General features: G+C 51.3%; 8 protein-coding genes across 8 annotated transcripts; 2 read left to right on the top strand and 6 right to left on the bottom strand.

The window, feature by feature from the left end:
• Window positions 1-92: 92 nt before the first annotated feature.
• Window positions 93-1061, bottom strand: PPTG_16773 (hypothetical protein; the record flags this gene model as incomplete). Its single annotated transcript, XM_008914260.1, has 1 exon — window positions 93-1061. One exon carries the CDS (start codon window positions 1059-1061, stop codon window positions 93-95), a length of 969 nt encoding a protein of 322 aa, XP_008912508.1.
• A 259-nt stretch (window positions 1062-1320) lies between these two features.
• PPTG_16772 (hypothetical protein) lies at window positions 1321-3504 on the bottom strand. Its single transcript, XM_008914259.1, has 2 exons — window positions 1677-3504; window positions 1321-1612 (listed from the first exon to the last, which is right to left on the bottom strand). The coding sequence occupies exons 1-2, from the start codon at window positions 3445-3447 to the stop codon at window positions 1518-1520; spliced, it is 1866 nt and encodes a 621-aa protein (XP_008912507.1). The 5' UTR covers window positions 3448-3504; the 3' UTR covers window positions 1321-1517.
• Window positions 3505-3534: 30 nt separating this feature from the next.
• Window positions 3535-5076, bottom strand: PPTG_16771 (cystathionine beta-synthase; the record flags this gene model as incomplete). Its single annotated transcript, XM_008914258.1, has 1 exon — window positions 3535-5076. One exon carries the CDS (start codon window positions 5074-5076, stop codon window positions 3535-3537), a length of 1542 nt encoding a protein of 513 aa, XP_008912506.1.
• A 610-nt stretch (window positions 5077-5686) lies between these two features.
• Window positions 5687-8461, bottom strand: PPTG_16770 (hypothetical protein; the record flags this gene model as incomplete). The annotated part of the gene is made up of 2 exons (XM_008914257.1): window positions 5687-7924; window positions 7994-8461. The coding sequence occupies 2 exons, from the start codon at window positions 8459-8461 to the stop codon at window positions 5687-5689; spliced, it is 2706 nt and encodes a 901-aa protein (XP_008912505.1).
• A 77-nt stretch (window positions 8462-8538) lies between these two features.
• Window positions 8539-11945, top strand: PPTG_16769 (hypothetical protein; the record flags this gene model as incomplete). The annotated part of the gene is made up of 4 exons (XM_008914256.1): window positions 8539-10427; window positions 10496-11022; window positions 11113-11316; window positions 11383-11945. The coding sequence occupies 4 exons, from the start codon at window positions 8539-8541 to the stop codon at window positions 11943-11945; spliced, it is 3183 nt and encodes a 1060-aa protein (XP_008912504.1).
• Window positions 11946-12058: 113 nt separating this feature from the next.
• On the top strand, window positions 12059-13294 carry PPTG_16768 (hypothetical protein). The gene is made up of 2 exons (XM_008914255.1): window positions 12059-12632; window positions 12707-13294. Exons 1-2 carry the CDS (start codon window positions 12087-12089, stop codon window positions 13094-13096), a joined length of 936 nt encoding a protein of 311 aa, XP_008912503.1. The 5' UTR covers window positions 12059-12086; the 3' UTR covers window positions 13097-13294.
• On the bottom strand, window positions 12659-14190 carry PPTG_16767 (hypothetical protein). Its single transcript, XM_008914254.1, has one exon. It carries the CDS (start codon window positions 14141-14143, stop codon window positions 13250-13252), a length of 894 nt encoding a protein of 297 aa, XP_008912502.1. The 5' UTR covers window positions 14144-14190; the 3' UTR covers window positions 12659-13249.
• A 12-nt stretch (window positions 14191-14202) lies between these two features.
• On the bottom strand, window positions 14203-15387 carry PPTG_16766 (hypothetical protein). The gene has a single exon (XM_008914253.1). It carries the CDS (start codon window positions 15272-15274, stop codon window positions 14378-14380), a length of 897 nt encoding a protein of 298 aa, XP_008912501.1. The 5' UTR covers window positions 15275-15387; the 3' UTR covers window positions 14203-14377.

Here is a 15387-nt window from a genome sequence, read left to right as displayed (position 1 = left end):
GAATCCAGCTTCACCGATACGAACCACCCGACTTGAGTGACATTTTGGTCATAGTCGGACCCGACGAACGTTCGGTAATGATGTATCCTTGGTCATCTTGCATCGTGGTCACCACCTGTCGCATGACCAAGCATTCGTGGCTTGAGCAACTTGAATGTAGCCACTTCAGCGATTACTTGGAAATCACTACACCACATGAACTTCATCTCGGGATAGGTCGTCTTTTCATCACGCTTCAAGGCAGCAAAAAAAACAGCAATCGACGACTTGGTCGCTTTCATGAAATCCCGGTACGCCGACTCGCGAACTTCATTTTGAACTTGCATAGACCGTCCCAATCCTCTCTTGTTCCGGAAGTACTCCGCCATCGTTCCCAGTTTTGCGATAGGTCGGTACTTCAATCCGAAAGCTTTCATCGTCATCTTCACAGCCTTGTCGCGAGATGTCAGTCTTTTCGTGCGATCCTCCCGGGACCAAGCCACCATTTTGTTGTAAATGACTCTTTGGGCCGCGAACATTTGGTCTGGCTTCTCCTTATGTCCTTTGGTAGGAAAAAGTCGAATCTTGATCACACTGTTGAAAAACTCCTCGTATTCGATATCCAGTTCTTGTAAATCCTCAGCAATCTCGTGATAGCGATGTGCTACTGGTACGGAGGTCGTTCTCCACCCGGACTGCGGGGTCGCTTGAGCCAGATTGTCGACGTCGAACCAGGATGTGAGCAGCGGCTCCAGCAGTTGTTGAGATTCAGGAACGCGATCTCGAGCGAAAGCCGGCGTTCGTCTCTCGTGTCTTCTTCCGTGTTTCTTGGTTCGCTTCCGCTTCTTCCGTTGACATAAGCGCACGCGTCTCTTCTTGCGTGAGCGCCAGGGTTTACGAACGGAGACTAGGTCTGTCTTCCGAGGCATCCACAGCACTCTTGCTATCTCCTGCTTGAACCAGACGCTTGGGTGAAGAAGGTCTGTCTTCTCTCGTCGCTTCTTCTTTCTCTTCTTGGGAACACTCTCTCCACCAGAATCTGGAACAAAATCGTCGTCCTTGTACGTGACAGTTCTTTTCATCTTCACTTGCGATTGTCGATGCGGATTGTAGAATGGCGAACGCTCTTTAATTTGGAACGCGATGCAAATCATGGGATATCTTCGTAATTACGTACATTTTACCAAAGTTGCAGTTGGTGAATACGTATCTGTTTGGTGTACAGTTGTGCACCTCCAATTCGGCAGGGCAGACCATATCAACAGTGCCAGGGCATAAATAAAGCATAAAACAAACGCAAATCCAGTGCACTGATATTTATTTTGTTAATTCAGTAGAAAATTTTGATTTGAGACGATGCCTGTGTGGCACCAACAATTTTTAATAGTCTTTGCAGATACGTTGTTCCAGCCTTCAGACAATCACTTCATGGCAGAGTAAACGTCGACCGGTGTGTGAGGAACACCCTTGTAGAACAGGTCCAGCGCAGCAGCTTGCTTCTTGTTCTGGTACTCATTCTTCAGGCACTTAACCCCTCATTACGCTGTAGTAGGTGGTACATGTTCTAGCAACTCGCTAATAAACGACTTACCGTTGAGTATACTCGTCGAAGCGATGATAAGCTCGATGGGATCTACCAACACAACACAAGTTAGCTTTACTACTCCAATATGCAACCGAACACCGAACATACTTACAGAAGGACGCTATCCATCTCAACGCTGCAATCTCGAGGAATGTCACGCCTCCGACAAAAACCACTACAACCACAGTCTTCTTCTTCGACTTCATCTTCTCATCGCTCGCTTTATCCCCCGTAAGGTGAACTTCTGCTCGTGGTCCGGGTAGACGACTCATGACATGATCGATGCCCCTCCAGTGACCATGTTTGAGAACCTCTTCAACTAGACGAGCAGATATCGGTGCGTAGCCTGATGTGACGAAAGCTAAATTCTTTGGATTCTTGATATTGACATCCACGTCGACCACGGACAAAGTCTGCGCCACATAGCGAAACGAACAGCCAGTATCATCGGAGTTAAAAAAGAATGAACGTGGACACCGTTCGCAGAGCACCCCAAGTCGCTCCAGATTGCTGAATGAGAAGATGAGTTCATGTCCGTAAGCTCTCACGACATGCATCTTTAATTGATCGAGATCACGTCGTACCATGCCGTCGTTGACAACACAGTATAAACACAGTAGACGAAGCACCTTCCGAAGATCTTCATGTCGATAAATGAGCTCTTCTATCGTATCCAACACGCCATCTGCTTGGTCCATGATCTTCCTCTCCAGATGCCAAACATCTCGAAAGGGTTTACCTGACGTCGTAGTCTCCAGATACTCCAACAGATTGATATGTTGCTCAATGGATTGCTGTGACGCCTTCATTTGAGGCACTGTCTTCACAAACTCGTTGACTTCTGCAGCCGTCGCTGTGGCACTTACACGCTGGAATTCTGTAAATCTCTGCTTGACTGCCACTGCTTGAGCATTTAATGCCGCTGGAATGGTGTGAATGTGTTTGTCTCGAATCTGCTGGAAGATTTCGTCTGTCGAGTTCATAGCCACCGGCACAGGATCGTCACTAGCGCTGTCATCAGCTGTTAGAATCTGCGGTGAAGCTGTGATAAACCCGTCTTGGATGTCCATGAGTTCATCCAGCACCGCCTCGTACGTTAACGGTGTAGAGAATACGGACGCAAAGTCGACACTTCTATCCAGCAGAATCAACGTATCCAGTCGCGATCGCTGAGCTCCAGTGGGTGTTCCAATACTGATACCACTCGAACTACTCATCATTCCCGAGCCACCTGCATTCATCTCCATCAAATAATTAAGCACTAGCATCGACATTTCTCCTTTGTACTTGATACGGTTGAATTTCCCATACACTTGCTGCAGTAAATTCAACGCTGCTGCCATGTCCACCAACGAACTTCTGTTCCCTTCCACCTCGCACTCATACAAAGTGCGTTGGAAGCCCAGAGTAAGCAAGTCCGTGTCTAACGGGAAGAAACCCATGGCCAATTCTCCCGTCTGGAACCTGCCCCGAACTCTGCCATTGTCCAGTGCCTGGCCCAGCATCGTCGTCCACTTGCCCACCACGTACAGTGCCAGTCGACGCTTCCGTCTTTCATCGTCTCCCTCCTTCAGCAGCTTCTCAGCGTGAGCAGCCACCGCACGGACGTCACCAGTGCGTGCAAACGCCAGATACACCACCGTCGTGTCTGTCGTGACGTTATCTTCTGCGAGCTCCAGACACTCGACTACATGATGGCTCTTCAACACGCCCAGACCGTCAACAAACACGTGCGTCAACAGCGCTGCCAGACGCTTAGAGAGCACCAAAGACACTCGATCGGTGCCCAAATGATCCAGCAGATGCGTCAGAGCGCGAACGTATTCGTCTCGAAGCTTTTGCAGAGGCAACACACCTTTATCGAGAGATGGCAGCTTTACCATAGGTACACTAACTAGGAAGAGACGCTACAAGGATCCGATCTAAAATGGTGTTACATTCAAGTCGTATTGGTATTGGATGTAGCCATCTTACTGGTCGTTGTGGCGCGTAATGTACGTGAGCAGATCGATGCGCGTGACGACGCCAAAGATGACGGACTTGGTCTCGGCCTCGCCGCCCTTGCGGATACGCTTCTGCTCCGTCACGACCAGTGCGAAGTGGTCGCGGTCGAAGATGCGGCTCAGCTCGTACAGTGACGTCTGCGGGTTCACCTGCTTGAATTGCTTGAACATGGCCTTCTCGACAGCGTCCGTGGGGTGCACACGGCCGGGCATGAGCTGCGCGATGAGGTTTCCTTCAGTCACGACCCCCACGATCGAGTTATCGTCCGCCACAACCGGAAGATTGTCAAATCCCTCCTTCTTCAGAATGTCCACGGCTTCCTTGCACGAGAGATCGGGAGTGATCGTCACAGGTGCCTGCAGCAGCAGCTCCGACACGTTCTTCTTGGCCCACCACGTAGAGCTCAGTGCGCTCTTGGACATGTCCGTCACGTAGCCATGTTCGTACATCCAGTCGTCCGACAGAAACTTGGACATGTAATTACGAGTCGAGTCTGGCAGCACCACGACGCAACGCTGACCAGCCTTGAGGTTCTTGGCAGCCTTGAGCGCCGCAGCCACGGCGGAACCACACGAGCCACCACACAGCAGTCCCTCCTCACGGATAAGACGACGTGCCAATAGGAATGACTCCTGGTCGCCCGTCTTGATCCAGCGGTCCACGAGTGAACGGTCCAGTACCTGCGGGATGAAGTCGTAACCGATACCCTCGACCTGGTAGGGTTTGAGTCGGTTCTCGTCGTTCAGGTTCTCAGGTTCAGCCAGGATGGAGCCAATGGGATCAGCGCCCACGATGATGCAGCTGGGGCACTTCTCCTTGATCTTGCGGGCAGTACCGGACAAAGTCCCGCCCGTACCGGCGCCCATGACGACCATGTCGACGTGTCCGCCACAGGCCTCGAGGATCTCTTCAGCCGTACCGTCGTAGTGAGCGAGAGGGTTGGAGGGGTTACTGTACTGGTCGAGGATGTGGGCGTTGGGGATCTCCTTAACGAGACGCTTGGCCACGCCAATGTGCGACTCGGGCGAGTCCCAGGCAGCCTCAGTGGGTGTACGGATGATCTCAGCGCCCAGAGCCTTCAGGACATCCACCTTCTCCAGCGACATCTTCTCGGGCAACGTGATGATGATACGGAAGCCGTATAGTGCGGCAGCGAGCGCCAGACCGATTCCTGTGTTGCCCGATGTGGGCTCGATGAGCGTGTCGCCGGGCTTGATACGACCCGAGGCCATGGCGTCCTCGATCATGCGCTTGCCGATACGGTCCTTGACGGAACCGCCGGCGTTGAAGAACTCGCACTTGGCCAGCAGTTCGCACTCCAGTCCCGCCTTCTTGGCAATCGTGTTGAGACGCACAAGCGGAGTGTTGCCCACGTGGTCGAGAATCGAGTTGAGAATCTTGGGCTCAGGCTGGCGAGGACGGTGCACGTGCGGCTGCTTGACGAAGCACGAGTCGGGCGTCGGGCACTCGGTGGACGTGGTCACCTGCGGGCCAGTGTGGGAAGCCATGGCGGAGAAAGAGGAGCTCTGGTCTTGGCGCTTGCACTTGACGCGGCAGGTTGAGGAATGGCAGCGAGGAATGGCTAAAGTTGAGTTGCACTTGAAGTTTGTATGAATTTGTTTTCGGAATTTCTGGAAAGCGTGACGAAAATAGAGAACTGATGATTGTAGTAATTTCTGTCAATAACTAATAACCTTTTATATTGTATAAACTAAAATGTGACGGATGGAAGTCAATTGAAATCAAAAACCGATGTTCTATATATTTTCACTGAAGAAAACTGTTGTATAATGACAATATATACTGTACGAGTAAATGCGACAAGATCAGGCGTAGATGTAATCCGCTGGCTACGGGTCGTTGCTGACGTCGTGCTAGGACGTCAGCATTGTATTTCCCGCGCGAGATTCAAAAGGGAACTGTTGGACATGATGTACGTAGCTCCTCATAGCTTCTCTATTTCAGAGCAACTTGCTGCAAGTGGCCGGAGGCAACACGACTGGGACGTTGCATAGGCCACGTATCGGGTGATGCGCCAATCCTTTTCGTCTACAGGTCTGAGTCAGACTTGACTTTTGGTAACGTCAACGACCCCGTGGTCTCCGTTGGTGGTCTCAGTTACGTCAGTTTTCCATACTTGTCCGAGAGCAGCAAGCTGCTAGAGCACGACGGCGATGATCGCAGGCAGCGCTTGAAGTCGGTTAACACGCGCAGGAACTCAATCCGCTTCTCTTCGTCTAATTGAAGCCGGGAGGGCTGCGCCACCGGAATGGGATGCTGCGAAGACGGTGCTGCCTCGGCCTGCTGGTTGTCGCCGTACTCCTTGCGGACCCGAGTTATCATCTCGGCGACGGAGCTCTTGGTAGCTTTCAGAGCGCACATCGAATCCGGTGGACAGCGTTGGGGCATTGAATCCTCTGCTTTGTCGATTGCGCACGACTCGTTAGGATTACTATTTCCCCTGGAAGGAGCGGTGATGTCCGAAGCGCTATCATCGCTGCGAGTACGACTGTCTTCCATCCGCACCAGCAGTTCTTCCCAGACCCATGGGTGACCCACATATTTAGGCTCTTGGCTGCTGTATCCCTGAGTGTCCTCCAGCTCTGCGTGTTCGGTGACGCTGCCATGAGCGTGTTCATCGCCGTTCCTTTCAGTAGAGTACGTCTCAGCGACTATTACCGAGTCCATCATCGATACTAGCCCAGGAAGCACGCTTGCGTAGATCGAAGGCGTTGTCAATGTCAGTGGTATAACATCGTTGACATGCTCGACCTTGTCGCTCGTAAATTGGCAACGGCATTCGTTGTACAGCAGGCTTCTAGCTAGAGCGAGGTCACCTACACTAATCAAGTCATTTCGCGAAAGCTCAGGACCCACGCCACTTCGTGGCAGCTCAGAGCCTGAGAACACCACGAAACGATCAGTATCCAAGGCCAGCGGTTGATCCGAGTTTAAATGTTTCGCTTCAATTTCAGCGAGATCATTTAGCCTGCTGTCAGCTTGTTTCTCGTTGTTCTCGCTGCATTGAACAATGCCGTCCATATGCGGCGGATCAGGCGTTGCTCTTGGTTCTGCTTCTCCTTTGCTTGCTTTAAATCTGGGTTCACCATGGTCATAGTCCTCGTATTTGTCTGCAGTGCATTGCTCTCGGATGAACAGCTTCTGGGATTTGGCCGAATCTTTCTTTACACGAAGCATTGATTTTCGTCGGGTATTCCTGAGCTTGAAACGGTAGCCCCGAGGAAGTTTGTGCTTCCGTTGATGCATCTTTTTTCCTCTAGTCATTGAACTAGCGGGAGCTGCTACTGTATGCACAATAGACAGCACGGATGCTGTCGCTCCATTACTTGGTATCAACGGGTTTCGACTTTTGCTCTTGGGCTCTCGCTTTCTTCGGGTTTTCTGAATCATTGAGACTCGCCGAGTTTCTAGTTTTTGAATAACCTGCTGAGGACGCTTCCACACGAGCTCGTCTTGATCCACTGAATTTCCTCTGCGAACGGCGTCTTGAAGTTCTCCGATACATCGACCTTCTTCAAGAAAAACCAATTCATGATCCGTCCACGGATAATACGAGGGGTGGTTTGGCACAGCAGACATCACGTTACTATTCACCACTGAATCTTCTCCCAAGTCAATCTCGTTCTCACTATGTAGTGCTGATACTTCGTTCGACTGCAGCTTGGTCACACTGCACTTGCTACTCGGTTTGGCCGCACGAAATAACGGGATGATATCAGCACAGTTTTTGTCGATGATCAGCTTCACTTCAGTGTGGTCACTTATTTTCCTGTCAGGCCCATGATCGGTCTCTTCGTGTTTTTGATGGTTCAGTCGCTTTCTTCGCCACATGTGCTGAATAGATAGAACGGCATTCGTAGCCGCGATCACATCGTTGATTCTTGTTGCAGTCTCTTTTGATTCTCTTGGTGACTTTACGTTCTTTGGCGACGCAGAAGATGGCAACGGCGGTATCACGGGCTTTACTGGCTTCGCATGTGGAACTGGTGGGGCATTGTTCAGGGCTGCTGCAGGCTGAGCTGTATCTTCTGGACGTTCTTGAATAGGACTGGATGGCCATGGCAACGTCGCCTTTCGATTGTGTTCAATTGAGCTCTGCAAACCGCGACTCAAAGTTTCTGGCTCGGAACAATCTTTCGAACGGACTTTACTCACTCGCCACAAGCCTTTCGCTTCGTTAATCTTATCCATAAGAGATCGAGTCAAACTCTGTGGCGATTGTGTTGCTAGAAGTCGAGGTGTCTTTTGCAAGTCGTGATAATAACCTTTTCGCGGGAATGTGGTGGACATTGAGAACGTATGCCGCTCGTCTGGAACAGAATGTGTTTGCCTTGTCTGCATGAACGGCATATCACTCGAAATTAGTCGATAGATTCAGTGGTTGAAGAAGATAACACATCGTACATGCTTCTGGAAGCGCGACAATGGACTTTCAGCTCGTGAGACAGCAACTCCATCGGCTGTAGCAGTATTCTCCGTATTAACACCAACGCGTACATTAAGTTGAATCGGCTTTGCATTCTCCTGATATGTAATGTCGTTCCGTCGGCTATTACAAGTACTTGCGTTGCTCAGCCGTCTTTGATCCGGTGATGCATCCGATCTCGACACCGTCTTCCCAACTAGTTCAGATACAGGACACGGTATCCTGCTTTTTGCATCGATATCGTTGGCCAAATACGTTTGCAGCGCGGTAGTCGCTGCCAATGGTGTTGGAGTACCAGCATTTCCGCTGCTTCTCTTGGTTTCAGTTGTCACCTTGGAGTTGCGGTTCATCGTCGGATACGACATTAACGAAGGACCGTTGGACGTTCGAGTACTTTGGCGCAATCCATGTTCCCATCGCCGCTCGTCAGGAGTTCCTCGCTTCATTTGTGCAATATACAATATCAAAATGAAGCGACGCAAGAAACCGCTCCACTTTGACTTTCCACTGGTATTCACACATTATGACCCGATGCAGGGCATCTTTACTCTTGATCGCTGTGCTGTTAGCTTCAATTGGATCTCCACTCGTTAGCGCAGCGGATGAATCATGCCCGAATGGCTGCTCGGGCAATGGGGTTTGCGATAAACAGCTAACCTGCCATTGCTACGACGGATTCTTCGGATACGACTGCTCACTCAAATACTGCCCCGTTGGCAAGGCTTGGGGCGTTATCCGGGGAACCAACGATGCTCATGGACCCGAGGAATGTTCAGGACGTGGAATTTGTGCTTACTCGAGTGGTTCATGCAGTTGCCAGTCGGGATTTACCGGCCCTGCCTGCCAGTACACTCAATGCTTGGATTCCTGTTCCAATCACGGCAAATGTATCTCTATGAAAATGTTGGCGGAGAATGAGGTGATCCCACGAGAACTGTACGACCGAAGTGCCTTTGTGTACGACCAGATGTGGGACTTTGACGTGATGCACGGATGTCAATGCGACGCTGGATTTCATGGTCATAGTTGCTCCCTTAAAAATTGTCCAGTCGGAGATGACCCTCTCACTGCCGGTCAAGTGAACGAAGTGCAGTTGATACAGTGTTTAACAACGTACCAGAAACAAGCGATCGTGTTGCAAGCGGACGTTCCGCTCACAAAAGGCAAGTTCATTTTGAAATTCGGCAAGCAATATACCCGTCCCATCTCGTTCAAAGCGCTGGCTGATCAGGATTCATTTGGGCCATCAGTTGCTACATCTCTGTTAGCGTTGCAAGGAGTGGACGCAGTTGCAGTCATTCGTACAGATCCACTACCAACCCGAACGGAGTGGAGTATAACTTTCCCGACATCCAATACGAAACATAATGCCGTTGTTCCAGGGTGGAGAAGTGTTGAAGTCCAGCAGTTTATCTGTGCGGCTGACTCTGGTGTATTTGCGATCACTTTTGGCAACGAGACTATTCGCAGTATCCCTTACAACGCCGACAGCAACACGTTTGTGGCGTTTCTATCGAAATTCTCTTTCTATGGTCAGATTAACGTCTCTCTTATGACACATACTGGAGCAGCTACGAACAATGTGTGTACAACTGGAGGCACGTTCGTGACGATAACCTTCTCTGCACTTTGGCATCGGGCGTTAGTGGACGATTTGCCACCGATGACGTTCTCTACTTTGGACTTGAAAGGTGTTCAAACTTTGTTTCTTGGCAACATTAATGGGTTTATTGACGAAGAAACAAAAGAGGTTATCAAGGGTTTTGACTCCTGTCGAGTTGCGGAAGAGCAGCAATTCTTGTGCGGAGCTACGGGTGGAAACTTTGCGCTTACGTTCGAGGACGGCACAAAGATTACTGGACTACCGTACAGTATCACCGCCGATACACTTAAGGCCACGATCCAAAGCAAAGTCTCCTACGTTGTTGATATTGACGTCATTTTTGCAGACGGACAATCGACATTCTGCAGCGATTTTGGTACTACGACTATCATCCGCTTCGTTGTGGTTAAAGCCACCAGTGGAAACGGAGATCTCGCTGATATTCTAGCTGATCATACGAATAATGGCGGCATGGACGGACTTGTACACATCGCGAATCGTCTACAGTTCGCATCGAGTTTCACTGAGACCGTAAAGGGATCATCGTGTGAACCTCTCGATCAGACATTTAGTACAGATGCAACATCTCAAATGCAGACGCTCGTGGAGTTAGGTGGTGGCTCGTTCACAGTGACGTTCAGAGGAGCTACAACTCGCCCAATTCCAGCCCAATCTACAACACAGCAGCTAAAGACACTTCTGTTGGAACTACCCTCAATTCAGGGTATTGATGTGAGCTTTTCAGGCTCGCAAACGTGCGAAACACCAGCAAACCTCGCGAGACTCACATTTACCCAAAACTTTGGAAAGTGAGTTGCTTGTATCGAATGAAGATTCCTGTATTAACTTATATTCTTGTGTGCTGTGGTTTGGTTAGTCTCCCAACTATCGTGGTTCAAGGCAATGAGATGAGTGCCGGATCTAGCGTTGTTGCTGCTGGTGGAGGGAATGTGATATCGAATGTCGTGTCTGTGGATGGAACCAAAGAAAGTGAGGTGTGCTCAAATCGTGGGTATTGCGATGACACCAATCTTGGCCGCTGTATTTGCCATACAGGCTACACCAACAGTGATGGTAACGGCAGTATCAGTACCTTAGAGTTCAATCGAGGTGACTGTGGTGCGCCATCACGAATTCCGGTTGGATGTCCAGGAGATCTCGCGTGTAGTGGACACGGCACATGTTCTGATAGGCTGTCTTATCGCTGTTCATGTTCAAAAGGTTGGCGTGGCGGAGACTGCTCTGAGAGAGTCTGCCCGTTTGGATATTCCTGGTTCGACTACCCGAGCGAAGACAACGTTGCACACCAAATACGCACCGAGTGCAGTGGCGTCGGAGACTGCGATCGAAGCAATGCTAAGTGCAAGTGTCAGCCACCGTACACCGGCAGTGCCTGCGATCTTAGTACGCTCACATCCTTGCTGACTTTATTAATTTGATTGGATTTGTTGTCCTGTTAATGTTGATTAACCATCTGTTTGGTTTGCTTTGCAGTGGCTTGTGGAGGTAGTGAAGTTGAATGCAATGGCAATGGTCAATGTTTGACTCTTTACGACTTGGCTCCAATGATTCGTGTGAATGGAGTGACTCGAGATTTTACGTATGGAGAAGATCCGAACGATGTGTCCACATGGGATGCCCGTCGTATTCGTACCTGCCTCTGTGACCCGTTCTACTTTGGCTACGATTGTTCACTAAGTAAGTGCGATGGTTTCGAATGTCAGTACATTATGGTATACTAACATGCTTGTATCAATCGTTCAGAGGAATGCCCGCGCGGTGACGACTTTAACACCGACAATGATGATATCGAGCGGCAATTGATTCAGTGCATTGCAGACGCCGGTAGCTTCACCCTCACGTTTCGAGACGAAACGACAACGAATATTCCCTACAACGCAGTTGAAGCAGATATAAAATCTGCATTGGAAGAGCTGTCCACGATAGGAGCAGTGGATGTTATCTTCTCAGGTGGAGCTGTGGCTTGTTCCAACAGCATAAACGTCGTCATCAAGGTGGACTTCTTGACTGAACTGGGAGAGCTACCGTCATTATCAGGATCCAACGCATTGCTTCAGGACCGAATCAACGGAAATGCAAGAGATGGATCAGGAAATCTTGTGTTCGTCACGGGTGGAGATACACTGCTAGGCGAAACGTCTGTCAAAGGTACACGGGAGAACGCCTTCTGCTCCAACCACGGCATCTGCGACTTCTCCACTGGCATCTGCACGTGCCACGCCAACTATGGAGGCAGCGACGGTAAGGGAGGTCCCGGTACTATCGCTAACTGCGGCTTCCACGAGGTCAAGTATGCTACAGGATAAAAATCCAAGTTTCACTTCAACTTGACCTAGTGTAGCCATCGCTTAATCTTTGCACCACTTGATGTACAGAAAATGTGTGGAGGAGCATCTCCCTTGCGACTGTCACATTGAAATTTGCATCGGAGACCACCACGTACAGTAATGAGCACGCATGGTATCGCGCACCGCAGCGAGATGCGTCCACTGCGTCCGCCGCGCGTCCCCGTTCCACCGGCGCCTGGTTATACGGAGCTACAGCGTCTGGGTGTTGGCGAGCCACCGCAGAATGCCGATGCACGGCGCCTACGACGCGCGGCGGGCGTTTTGCTGCTAATTTTCTGCTTGGGTACAGCGATCGGCCTCGTGCACGTTATCGGCCTCTCGCAACAAGTGTTGGCTAGACTGGAAGAACAGCAGATGCAAAGGCCGACTTTGATGCATCAACCACACACTCAGTCCCGTGGTGTGGTCGGAGGCGGGTGGCAGCGCAGCCAAGGAGCGGCTAACGTGTTGATTGCGTACTCCGACGGACCGCATCTCTCGAAACTCGCAGCAGTGGTGGAAGCTGGTGCACGCAACGTATTGGGGAACGGCACAAAGTCGCTGCGTGTACGTACACTGGACAATGCATCGTTCGCAGACGACGTGATGTGGGCGGACGCTGTGATACTTGGAACGCATGTGGTGAACGCCAACGTTGAGCCAAAGGTTCGCTGCCTAGAACTTAAAAAGGTAGTGTTATTTAGCTGACTAGTGTATTCGGTATTTTTTTCTTACTGTAGATGGCAAAGTTTTTGAGTGAATGGTCGTTTACCGAGGACCTGAGCCAGAAGATTGGTGCTGTCTTCGTCACGAGTGGAGGGATATCGGCAGGAGAAGAGCTGACTATGGTGAACTTGCTGCACTCGCTCATGATCTTCCGGATGATAATCGTTGGGGGAGAGCGCTGGACGAGTGCGTTTGGCGCGTCTGCTATCGTGGGCGAAGGACCGTTTGCGCCTGCAGATCAAACCAGTCCGGAGCTGCGAGATTTCCCACCGATATGCTACCCGACCGACCCCGATTCCATTCACGACATGTTCAAGGACAAAGCAATTGGTTTGGGGGAACGAGCTGCCTCGATCGCGACACAATTGCGACGCGCACGGGTGGATTTATCAAGGCAGAACTAACGAGCTCACCTCGACTCAATTATCACTAATGTACTTCCAAGTACTACTACATGTACATGTAGAAATTGCACAGCATCCATACGCTGCAGTTCAAAATGGTGAATAAAGCTCCTTACTTGTTAATTTACAGCAAGTAGAGCCTTGATCAATTATTCACATCTCATCCAGCAGTTTAGTTGCTCGTTCAAAAGTCCAAAAAGTGATAGCAGCACTCGGAATTCCACGCGAGAAGGCTGCCTGCCATCCGCGGAAGAGCTGCATCACGCCTTCTTCGCGTACCAGCCTTGCTGTACTCGATGCCAGTCCTGTGTACTTGCCTGTTTTCCCGTCCGCTTGGATCAGCGACTTGATAGTGTCGAACGGCAGCGCTACTGCCCAGAAGCTGACCCCCCCAAAAGCCCCAGCAGTCAACAGTGTAGCCATCTCTCCAAGCTTCCCGCTTTCAGCGAGGCGTTTCTTTGCGAAGTCGTATCCTAAGAAGTAGAAGGCTACACCCAGTGAGTCTCGGATGACGGTGGTGGTCAAGCCCTTCCACATGGCCGTGATGCCCTCAGTGCGCACCACTTGTGTGACGCAGTGGTAAGCTCCTCGGTACTTTCGCGTCTCTGGCTGGCTGTCGTATTGCACCTGTAGTCGGTTGCGTACGAGCTCCACGGGTGCGACCAGGAACGCGTTGACACCACCAGCGATAGCTCCGGCTGTCAATGACACAACCGTTGGGGTGAGAACCGGCTGCAGTAGCGATATGTGAGGTAGCACGTCGTTGCGCAGCGTGGACGATGTAGTGAAGATGATGGCCTTGTACACACCCTGGCTGAAGAACGGGGGCAGGAAGCCCTTATACAGGCCTCGCATGGTCTCCTGCTGTATAGTCTGTTGGGCGCAGTGGAAGAAGCCGCGGAAGCGGGAGGGCGACAGCTGCAGTCGCGTGCGAATGGTGTCAAAGGGGTGACATGCCACCACGCTTGCCATGCCCGACACAGAGCCTGCGACCACCGACTTGGTCCAAGGCGACAGCGGTGCAGGAGGCGCGGGCGAGGAGCTCATTTCCCAGCGTTGGCGAGTTTGACACTGTTGTGCTAATTAAAACCTTCAAAATATGATTCCTCCAACACCGGAATTTAAACACAATTTGTATTTGAATTAAGCACTGCAAAAGTGAATATATTTCATAACGCTTACGAAGTTGACGTCGACGTCAACTTCAAGTTGGTTGACGCACAATGCGCCGCACATTACCGTGGAGCTTATCCGGCATAAGAAGTACGATAGCAATTCGGCTTACAGACGGGAAGACGCGTCCGTAGCGTACACGAACTCGCCACCATCGACGATCACGACGCCGCGCTCCTTCACCACAGCCTGGAAGAGCACCTTGTCGTTCCTTTCCTGCCACATGCGGGTCTGGATGGTTTCGCCCGGGAAGCATGGGCTCGAAAAACGGACGCGAATGGACTTGAAGCGCGCCACGTCGCCACCGCAGAACTGCTTGTATAGTGCGCGGCTGGCCACACCCATGGAACAGAGGCCGTGCAGGATGGGCTGCTTGAAGCCCACACTCTTGGCGATCTCCGGGTCAATATGCAGCGAGTTGTAGTCACCCGACAAGCGGTAGACCTGCGCCTGGTGCGGTGAGGTCTTGAACTCGTCGTAGAAGTCCGGCTGGCGCTTAGGGATCTGCACGCGAGCTGGGAGCTTGCGGCCCTTACCCTCGTAGCCCGTGAGTCCGCGGATGAAAGAGCCGCTGATGAGCTTGGCCACGGGCCCGTTAGCATCCTCGAATTGGGTCTGCGTCTCCATAAGTGTTCCCTTGCCCTTGTCATAGAAGGAGATGACCTTGGTCTTGCCCGTGAGCTTGCCGCCCGAGGGATCCAGAGGCCGCAGAATCTCCACTGACTGCTCACCGTGCAAGATCATGGCCGGGTTAAAGCTGGGCATACCGTCAGGTGCAGCCGAAATGGTCTCGGGTGGGAAGGGCACCACATCCTGCGACTGGCCCTTGAAGGGAAGGCACACAGGGTAGAGCGGGAAGGCGGCGAACTTGTCATCAAATTCGTACGTGAACTGCAGCGACGACTCGCCGATGCCCACGGCGTACAGAAGCAGATCGCGCTGGTTGTAGGTGGCCGTGTACGTGGCCTCGGGGCTGCTCAGGATCTTGTCCACGTTCACGCTCATCTTAGCAAGGCTCGGCGGATTCGGAAGTGCTTGATGATGTTGAACAACTCAAAGTTGTTGACAAAACGTATCGTAATGATAGCTGCAAAGCTGCAGCCATTTCAGCACAACTG

The sequence above is a fragment of the Phytophthora parasitica genome (genome assembly GCF_000247585.1).
Source record: "Phytophthora parasitica INRA-310 unplaced genomic scaffold supercont2.59, whole genome shotgun sequence".
In the NCBI taxonomy this organism is placed as follows: Eukaryota; Oomycota; class Peronosporomycetes; order Peronosporales; family Peronosporaceae; genus Phytophthora; species Phytophthora nicotianae.
The sequence above is the reverse complement of the archived record's forward strand: the minus strand, read 5'-3'. Positions and strand labels throughout refer to the sequence as shown.